At 45.1% G+C, this 10877-nt stretch overlaps 1 protein-coding gene across 1 annotated transcript in view; it reads right to left on the reverse strand.

Moving 5' to 3' along the window:
• ASAP2 (ArfGAP with SH3 domain, ankyrin repeat and PH domain 2) overlaps positions 1 to 10451 on the reverse strand; it is a 378888-nt gene extending 368437 nt beyond the window's left edge. Inside the window, exon 1 of the mRNA XM_042783668.1 lies at positions 10326 to 10451. Within this exon, the coding sequence (XP_042639602.1) occupies positions 10326 to 10451 (126 nt within the window). The remainder of the gene's footprint in view (positions 1 to 10325) is intronic.
• Between the last annotated feature and the right edge of the window lie 426 nt (positions 10452 to 10877).

A 10877-nucleotide genomic window follows, 5' to 3' on the forward strand; every position in this document is an offset into this window, starting at 1 on the left:
TTGCTCGCTGAAAGTGAGGATGACTTGAAGCACTTACTGATGAAGATTAAATACTACAGTCTACAGTATGGATTACTTCTCAACATAAAGAAAACAAAAATCCTCACAACTGGGCCAATAAGCAATATTATTATGATAAATGGAGAAAATATTGAGGATTTCATATTACTTGGTTCCACAATCAACACCAATGGAAGGAGCAGTCAAGGCATGAGATGATGTATTGCACTGGGCAAATCTGCTGCAAAAGACCTCATTCAGTGATGAAGAGCAAAGATGTCCCTTTGAAGACTAAGGTGCATCTAACCCAAACCATGGTATTTTCAATCACTTCATATGCATGTGAAAGCTGGACAATGAGTAAGGAAGACCAAAGAAGAATTGATGCTTTTGAGTTGTAGTGTTGGTGAAGAATGCTGAAAGTACCATGTTGTTGTTGTTGTTGTTATGTGCCGTGGAGTCATACCGACTCATAGTGACCCCTCCTTGGGTTTCCGAGGCTGTATCACTACGCAAGTAGATTGCCCAACCTTCCTTCCCAGGAATGGCTGGTAGATTTGAACCACCAGCCTTCTGTTTAGCAGTCAAGTGCCTTAGGCACTATGCTACCAGAGCTCTTGAAAGTACCATGGATTGCCAAAAGAACTAACAAATCTGTCCTGGAAGAAGTGCCAGCAGAATGCTCCTTGGAAGCAAGCATGGCCAGACTTCATCTCACCTACTTTGGTCATGTTATCAGAAGGGACCACTGCTTGAAGAAAGATATCATGCCTGGTAAAGTGGAGAGTCAAGGAGAAAGCAGAAGGCCCTCAACAAGATGGACTGACACAGCGGCTGCAACAATGGGCTCAGGTATAGCAAGGATCGTGAGGATGGCACAGGACTGGGCAGTGTTTCCTTCTGTTGTACACGGGGTTGCCATGAGTCAAAGCCGACTCAATAGCACCTAACAAAAACAACAACATAAAGAAAATAAAAATCCTCACAACTGGACCAAAAAGCAGCATCATGGCAAATGGAGAAAAGTTTAAAGTTGTCAGGGATTTCATTTTACTTGGATCCAGAATCAACATCCATGGAAGCAAGACTCAAGAAATCAAACAATACACTGCACTGGGCAAATATGCTGGAAAAGACCTTTTTAAAGTGTTAAAGAGCAAAGATATCACTTTGAAGACTAAGGTGCACCTGACCCATGCCACGGTATTTTCAATAACCTCATATGTATGTGGAAGCTGGACAACGAGTAAGGAAGACCAAAGAAGAAATGATGCATTTCAATTGTGGTATTGGGGAAGAATTACTGAAAATACAATGGACTGCCAGAAAATGAACAAATCTGTCTTGGAAGAGGTACAGCCGGAATGTTCCTTAGAAGTGAGAATGGCCAGACTTTATCTCATGTACTTTGGTCATGCTGTCAGAGGGGACCAGTGCCTGGAGAAGGATATCACACTTGGTAAAGTAGAGGGTCAGCGAAAAAGGGGAAGACCCTCAATGAGATGGATTGACACAGTGGCTGCAATCATGGGCTTAAGCATAGCTAACGACGGTGAGGATGGCACAGGACCAGGCTGTGTTTCATTCTGTTGTACACAGGTTCACTATGCATCAACACTGACCCAACAGCACCTAACAATAAGAACAACATCTCATCAGCAGACAGTAACGAGAACCTGTCAGCAGGTCCTGACAGTGCTTCTTGCAAATGGACCTTCTCACCACCTCCACTGCTACCACCCTAGTCCTAGCCACTCTTGCTCAGATAACTGCAATAGTCTCTGCCAGTCTAGTCCCCCCAGAACAACCACAGTGAGTTTTTAAAAATGTTAAGTCAGATAACATAACTCCTCTGCTCAAAATCGTCCAATAGTTTTGTATCACACTTAGAAAAAAAATACAAATTCCCTCCCCAAGATCCATAAGGTCCTCTGTGATCCAGCCCTGCTCACCTCTCTGGCTATCGCCCATCCTTCTCTCCCTCCATTCACTCCTCTCCAGGAACATTGGTCTTCTTTCTGTCCTTCAAATAACCTGAACTCATTCTCATGCTATTCTTCGAGTCACAGATTTTCCATGGCTTATTTCACTTCACACAGGCCTCTACTCAAATGTCACCTTTTCAGAGAGACCTGTCCTGATTTCAGTTTCCTGATTTCTGAAATCACTTTCTATTCCCTTATTCTGCATAATTTTTCTTCATAGCTCGTATCAGTACCTGACACATTACATAATTACTGTTCACTGTAGTGATTATCAACCCCATTTTGGGACAGGTTTTAAAAACAACCAATGATCCAGGTCCCACCTAGACTGATTAAATCAGAACTTCAGGGAGTGGGACCAGGTATCCCTAGCAACAAAAACTTGTCAAGTGATTCTAAAACTCCTTTAGTCTAGAATAGTGTTTCTCAAATTTTAATGTGATTATCAAGCACCTGGAAATATTATTAAGCAGCTTTGGAGGCACAGTGGTTAAGGTATCTGGCCGCTAACCAAAACGTTAGCAGTTCAAACCCACCAGCCACTCCATGGGAGGAAGATGAGACAATTTGTTTCCATAAAGATTTACAGACTTGGAAACCCTATGGGGCAGGTCAACTCTGTCCTATAGGGTTGCTGTGAGCTGGAATCGACTCTGTGGCAGTGAGGTTTGGTTTTGGGTTTTAGAAACATTAAAATGTAGCTTCTGATTCAATAGGGCCTAGAATGGAGTCTGAGAATCTGCATTTCTAACAAGCTACCATGTAATGCTGATACTGCTAGTCAGTGAGTCTAAAACAGCATTCTCCAACAGAATTTTCAATGATGATGAAAATGTTCTAAATCTACACTGTCCAATGCAGTAGTCACTAGCCACATGTGGCTACTAAGCACCTGAAATACAGCTAAGTGGAGGAACTGACTCTTTAATGCTAGTGGAAGAAGACGATGTCATGCCATATTAGTCAGTACAAATCTAAAATGTACATGCTCCACGAGGGAAGGTACCAGTGCTCTGAAAAGAGATGCAAGAGAAGAATCAATGATTACTCCAAACTGTTGGCCTGAGCAGCCCTCTGTGGATTGAGTGGTTATGAAAATACCACCACAGAGACTAAGTTGGCCACTACCTCAGGAGTCAAAAAAGGCAGGAAAGCAGATACGGAGGACCATACTGAGACATCTTAGTGAGTAAAGTATGTGGTAGCCCATAGGCGACTACCCTGACTTCAAGATTCAAGCCACCTCATTAAATAAGGCTCTCCCTAATCACAGTTCCAGGTGAACTCAACCACTCCCACCCTGATGCATCCTTAAGATGCTGTACATTCTTCTAGCCACAATCCTTACAACATTTTATTGCTTTGATGTGTTTATATAATGTCTCTCCCACTGGACTGCAGTAGGCTCATTAAAACAGAGAACTTTTGCTTAGTACATCCACTCCTCACTTATCAACATGGTTAGGTTCCAAAGACGAGGTCGTTATATGCAAATCAGCATTATGCAGAAATGGAGGATGACATCACCTTACCCCCTCACTTGTACTGTAAGTATTCTGCCCAGCCCCTGCTGAGGTCACTTACACTGCCACCTCTCCCTTCCCCCCACATCACCCCCACATCACCTCAGGAGAGCTAGGCTACCACCTCAGCCTGCAGGGTAGGGCCGCCCAGCCTTGAAGAGCCAAGGTGGCCCAAGTACCAAGCCCCTCCCCATCCCAGAGAACCTCCCTCTCTCTCCTACCTTCATCATATTTTCAGGATAAGTGACTCCACCCCATCCTTTCAACAAACCCAAAATGCCCCCTGGTGGCTTTGTCAGGGGCAGGGGACTCCCTGTTCACAGGTGAGAGGGCCTGGGTGCCACGGGGGGTATATACTGCCTGCTGGGTTCTCCTGCCAGCCTATAACCTGAGCATCCCTCAGATCTCACTAGACGGCCCTGCCCTCCTCTGCCCACGTCCCTCATAAGAATCAACAATCCAGAGCTTCCTCCAAGGCCAAGATGGGGGCCAGGCCCTGCCTCTGTCTTTAACATTAAACGGTAGCTAACACAAGCCACTCATCCATTGACTCCACCCCTACCCAGGTAGCCTGCCCTGCCTTCACCTGTGCCTGCCCAGGAGGAGGCATCAAGGTAAGGGGCTACACAGGTGCAGGTCAGCTGACGTGGGGTCACATGGGCCCTCAGCACATAAGTCCCCCATCTCAGGGCTCCTCTGACCACAGACCAGGACATCTCTGCCAGCCCTTGGGACTGGGAGCTGAGGCTACACCCAAGTCCCACTTTCCAGCCTCAGACCCTTATGAGCACCCAGGACCCAAGAGGCAGTTTCCTGTTCCTGATGGCCCCACTCCAGCCACCCCTTTGCTCTGCCCAGCACCCTGGTGGCTTGGGAAGACCGTGCCTCCTTTTCCCCTCCCAATTGGTGAAATACTATGAAATACAAGCTTCCTTTCTAGATGCACACAGGGTCCACCAATCAGGGTCCTTGTCAGGGACTTGGCATTCGTTACTGCCAGACTGTTATTAATGTTCTAAATAGTCAGGTAGCAGATTTTTTACTATTGTCATAAATGCTAAATGTCAGATAATGATAGTCGATAAGTGAAGAGTAGATGTCTTCTATTACTATCATCTAGCATACAGTCTACCACACTGAACAACAACAACAAAAAAAAAAAAAAAAAAAAAAAACACTACCTCTGAGTAGATTCAGACCCATAGCTGCCCTGTAGGGCAGAGCAGAATTGCCCTGCAGGGCAGAGAAGAATTGCCCCATAGGCAGTGTCCACAGGGGTTTCTAAAGCTGTAAATCATTATAGATGCAGATTGCCTCATCTTTCCCCCATGGCATGGCTGATGGGTTTGAACTGCCCGTGTTTTGGTTAGCTGTCGACTGCTTTAACCACTACACCACCAGAGCTCCTTGACCAAAACCAAAACCAAATGTACTGCCATGGACTCGGATCTGATTCATAGCGACCCCTGCTTGGGTTTCAGAGGTAGTAACACTACGGAAGTAGATTGCCCAACCTTCCTTCTGAGGAGTGGCTGGTGGGTTTGAACTGCCAGCCTTCTGGTTAGCAGTCAAATGCCTTAGGCACTAAACCACCAGAGCTCCTGAGCTCCTTGAAAGACTCAATAAACTGTGAATGGATGACAGCACCCAGACCTCACCAGGGGTAGCCTTAGTACTTTTACTGTTAATCACAAGAAAGAGAAATGAATTCATCAGAAAGAAAAAAAAAAAAAAAAATCACACAAGATCATTCCTTCCTTAAATTACTCAAATTTCCATACACATTATCCAGATTTCAGAGTAGAGTATAAAAACGGGGTCCTATTTGACCACAAAGGCTCACTTCCAGAAATACTAATGCACCTGGGCAAGAGTGATGTCTGACAAGAGATTCAAAATCTGTTAGGGATTTGGAGAGTTGTTTTTCAAAGGAGTCACAAAAGGCTAAGATTCAGAGTCACATTCTTGCCTGGAAAGCATGTATGCCTGGTTCCCACTATAACTGTTGGGAGGTGGATCTGGCCTCAAGGGCACATCAGGACCCCTGGGAGTCGACGTAGCACAGATGCTCATTCGACCACTGCAGTTAGAACCCTCCACTTGTGACACCAATGAGATTTCCAGGGTAACCGAGGACAACATAGTAGAGAATTATGGCCCCGGAAGGAAACAGATTAAATGTTAATACTTACCAGTCAACATCAAATTTATTTTTAAAACTACACATCTAATGATGCCAAATAAGCAAGACAGAAGGAGGGTCTAAGTATGTATGTAATTCTTCCCTATTTTGAGAATATTTCTAAGTACCATAGGCTCAAAGAAACTGAGACAGAAATAAAATTAAAGAAGTGGGGGAGAGAGCTCACTTTTCGGATTTATGCCACATTTACTTATTTTTTCCATTATTTCCAAAAACACAAGGTTTACTCCAGTTGTGACACCAGGTTTTGCTAACTTTGCTAAAATCATTACCTCATCCAGAGAAGCGATCTCTACTAGACGAAAATTTAACACATCTATGCTCTCACCCCTACCAGCCACTCCTCAGAAGGAAGGTTGGGCAATCTACTTCCATAGTGATATTGCCTTGGAAACTCAAGGAGGGGTAGCTATAGGTGGTATCCAACTCGATGGCAGTGAGTTTGGTTTTGGCTTATGCTCTCACCTTGCCAAGATAATAAACTGGTTAAAAAAATAAGCATGGGTTAATAGATATCTACAGGGCAGTAGTGTGGTTCAGTGGTAGAATTTTCACCTTCCATGCAGAAGACTGGGGTTCAATTCCCTGCCAACGTACCTCGAGTTTAGTAGTGGCTGGCATGTTGCTATCATGCTGAACAAGTTTCAGTGAAGCCTCCAGACTAAGACAGACTAGGAAAAAAGGCCTGGTGATCTACTTCCAAACATCAGCCAATGAGAACCCTATGGATCACAACAGTCTGATCCCACTGTGCATAGGATTCCTATGGGGGTTTGGGGGAAGGGACCTGAAGCGATGGAAGCTTACAACAACAGATATCCAGTACTTTTTGATTAAGGAGCTCTGGTGGTACAACGGTTAACCATTCAGCTGTTAACCTAAAGGCTGGCAGTTCAAACCTACCACCTGCTCCATGGAAGAAAGATGTGGCAGTCTGCTTCCCTAAAGATTATAGTCTTGGAAATCCTCTGGGGCAGTCCTCTCTGTCCTCCGTCCTATGAGTTGGAATCCATTCAATGGCAGTGGGTTTGGTAATGGGTTAGCTTTTGATTCATTCACTCATTCAACAATTCATCCATTTTCCCTACTGTTCCCATCCTTTCTCTCCCTCTCCCCCCAATTAAGTACCATCCACACTCTACCTAGTGATTCTGTGGTCTAAAGACCTCACTGTGTTCTATAGATTGATTATAATATAATCTGTTTAAAAATTAGTATTTACTAAATCAGTCTCTGTCAGGCACTGTGCTGTTTCACATGCATCATCTCATTAAGCCCTCATCACAACCTTCTAAAGTAGATAAGTTTTGTTATCCAGACTTTAAAGCTGAGGAATATGAGAAAACAAAAAATATCTCACTCAAGTTCACACAACTGGCAAGTGGTGGAGCCTAAACTTCAAACCAGGACTACCTGACAGAAGAGTTATTTACAGAATTCAGCATTAGTAAAAGTACTAATGAGCAGTATAGTTTCTGAAAACAGCAGGAAGCTCAGTTCACACCCTAGCTTTCCACTTACTAGCGCTATAACCAAAAAACATATGCACTGCCATCAAGTCAGATCAGACTCTTAGTGACTCCTCCTTGCTTTTCCAAGGCAGTTATCACTATGGAAGTAGATTGCCCAACCTCCCTTCTGAGCAGTAGCTGGTGGGTTTGAACCTTGTTAGCAGTCAAGTGCCTTAGACACTAGCCACCAGAGCTCCTAAAACAAATTACTTAACCTCTCTGAGTCTATAAAGCAAAGATGAGGAATAAATACCACAGATGGTAAATGTCCATGGTATAGGATAGAGATTCAATAGCTACTAATATTATTCCAGCTATAGGTGTATAAATAAGAAAGCAATTTCTAGTTATAACATTATTTTTAGCTACATTAGAAATAATAGGTTTACAAAGGTTAATCAGGAGTCATGGATGGAGCAAACAGTTAAGTACTCAAACTACTAGCCCAAAAGTCGGCAATTCAACCTAACCAGAGATGTCTTACAGGCCTGTTTGATCTGCTTCTGAAAGGTCACAGCCTTCAAAACCCTATGGAACGCTTCTCCTCTCCTCTGCACACACGGGGTAGGTAGCCCATGAGTCAGAACCAACTGAGGGCAACTAACAACAACAACAGGTTAATTGCTTTAAAATTAGTTTACTAATTCCATGACTCAATTGTTTAAATAAAAGATAAAGAGCTTGTAAATTTTAAATTTATTGTACTTCAGTTAAATACATAACATCATCACAATACCCACTTTCAAGTATGAAAAGTAAATGTTTGTTTAAAACCAAAATATGTGGGCATCTTTTGTTATAAAACCATATACGGAATAAGCTTTGGTAATGAAACTGAACATAATCCACCAAGGAAAAGAGCATTATATAAAAGAATTCATAATGATTCCTTTCAGAAATCAACAACTTCCAAATTTAGTCATTTTATAAATCCAAGTTCACAAGTACCATCATCAAAATATGCATAGTGGATTTGCTTAAAGTGAGAAAGACCTGTAATCATTTTAATTTTTCTTATCTTTCAGATATTAACCAACTCTTGTGCTTAGATGGCAATGTGGAGCAAGCCTGCTGTTTAATATAAAATGACCAAATCCAGGTTTTTTTTAATCTACTCAGTAACTGAGCTCTAGATTAATCTGCACATCATCAAAACGACCTTTGGAATTATACAGAGTAAACTAAAATTAATCAGAGAAAGGGTATGCCAAATTTAATAACAATTCCTACTTGCCTGGCTTTCAAACATCTGCCAGTGTTGATGATATTTAGCTGACAAACTGCAAAACTTTAAACACAATCAAGTGTTTTCAAAGGCATAGTGTACAAAGCTTCCTTCAAGAAATACTTAGCTACCTCTTTGGAACATCATGAAAGTTTTCCTCTTGTTTTTCAACCAGCTTTTCTGGGAAAACTTCACACTCTCATCCTCACCACTCATCTAAAGGCATTATTTTCACCCTTGCTGATTAAAGTAGAATTAAGTGATATGCGAATCACAGAACTCACTACAGAAGATTTCAAGCAGCTCGCTTCCACCAAAAACAGGGAGACAGGAGGGAGGTACCCTAGCTATGCTTATTATAACATTCAGAATGCTGAACCTGTTACTTTACATTTAACCTCTCATTGTTTATATCTACATTGAAAAAAAAATCCATTAAAAGGAAAACATTCTGGATTTTTTTCAAGCACTTGCTAACTGCAGATGCTTTGTTCAAGTGGACAAAAAAACTAATGCCATTGCTTAATTTAAAGCTCTCTAATGACCTCTCCTCACTCAGTCTAGCCCATCATCTATCTCCTGAAATACCTACAACATCCAACACTAACTTAACAGTGGCCAAGAAAAATTTAATTACCTATTCAATATTGCTATATTTGTGGCATGTAAACCAATCATCTCTTAAGAGCTAAACAGAGTGGTAGGCCACTTCACATACACTGTCTCTAATCCTCAAAACCACCCTCAAAAAGAAAAACAACCCATAGAGGTGAAGTGATCTAAGCAAAACAACAGTAAATTGGGGTCCCTAGATTCAAACTCTGCACCTTTCAGTATTGCATACTGCTTAATTTCCAACCTAAGCTTGTTCATTTATAAGTGTTCTCTCTCCCCAGGATTCTGAATGCTTACTAGTTACCAACTAGGGGTGGTGATTTTGCACCTTTAAAGCACTTCAGACAAATTAGGTCTTTCCCAAAATGATGGGGAAGGGATTCTGTGGTTTCACGCAGGTAAAACACGTAACTGGTGAGCGACTATGGAGCCTTTTGGATCTAAAAGCACTGGTTCTCTTCGCCTTACTTGAATTACTCGATTTTGTGCATGGTGTGGAATTCGACTCAGGCCTTCCTAGCTAAGACTGCACACCTTTTATGAGCAGCCAGTGTTTCCCTTCGATCCCGCTGCGGAGACTCAGTGGACCCAAGAACCCAGGGAAGTCGGGGAGTGGGCGAGAGGACTGCAGCGAGGGGCTCGGAGCACACAACTCCCTCCTACGGACCCTGCCAGCAACTCCGGGGGGTGAACCAAGACAAACTGTAGGGCGGAGGCATTCTAAACCAAGTTCATGAAAGCCGCGTTACACTCCGGTGCCCGGGAAAAGGCTCCAGCAAACCTAAGCTTCCGGACCCAGGGGAAGTGGCGGGGCGCAGGGGGGTCTCCCGCTCACCCGCCGACACTGACTTTCCTGTCAAAGTTGGTCGCATTGGAAGAAAACGGCAAGGCCTGCGAAACCCAGCGAAGGAAATGAGGGAGGAAGAATTTTTCTTCAAAAAGGCCAAAAGGTAAACCATCAACCATCTCCTACGAACAACCTACACCCGGAACAAAGAGCTTCTGTTTCAAGCAGGATTAACCCTACCGCTTCGGGATTTTGAAGGGGAAAAAAAAAAAACTTTTCCTCTGGAAGCGAGAGCAGAGGGGAAATGGAGGAGGGGGACAGACTCCCAAACCTCGCTAGGAGCAGGCACGGCGCCCAAGGGGTAGGAAGTGCAAGTCTCCGCGGAACGCGCGGCGGGCTGGTGGCGCTACCTGCGGGCCGCGCGCTGCGCCCGAGGGCCCGCATTGCGCCCTGAGGCCCGGCCCCGCCACACTCACCTCCTCGATGGCCGCCACCGTGTTCCGGCACTGGGCAGTGCGGGTGGTAAAGCTGGAGGCGGTGGGCGCCTTGTAGTCTTCATGGGTCTCGGCCACGAATTCCGACACGGAAATCTGGTCCGGCATCGCCTTAGCGCCGGGGAGCGAGCGGCCGGGAGCGGGAGAACCGCCGCCTCAGCCGCAGCGGCGGGCACCGACCGCACAGACGCCGCCGCGCCCGCAGCTCCTTACTGGCCCAGGGGACAAAGAGAAGCCAGCCAGGGGCGCCGGGGCCGCTCACCGCAGGAGCCGAACGCCAGTGGGAGGGAGCAGGTGGGCCGCCCGCGGTACCCAGACGCTGCCCGGCTGGCGGGAGAGGAAGGGCGCGTGCACAGCCCCGCGCAGCTCGGCCACGGCCCGGGTCTCCACAGCCACTGCCGAGGGCTCCTGCGTGTTCGCCGTTGCTGCCCCGCCGCCCCTTCCTCTCCTAAACAAGCCCCCGAGAAGGGCACACAGAGCCGGGTGGGAACTGCCCGCCACCCAGCCTCGGACACCGACAGTCTCCCGGGGAGA

This window comes from Orycteropus afer, unplaced genomic scaffold (assembly GCF_000298275.1).
Source record: "Orycteropus afer afer isolate SDZICR_OR568_19922 unplaced genomic scaffold, OryAfe1.0 scaffold00025, whole genome shotgun sequence".
Classification (NCBI taxonomy): Eukaryota; Metazoa; Chordata; class Mammalia; order Tubulidentata; family Orycteropodidae; genus Orycteropus; species Orycteropus afer.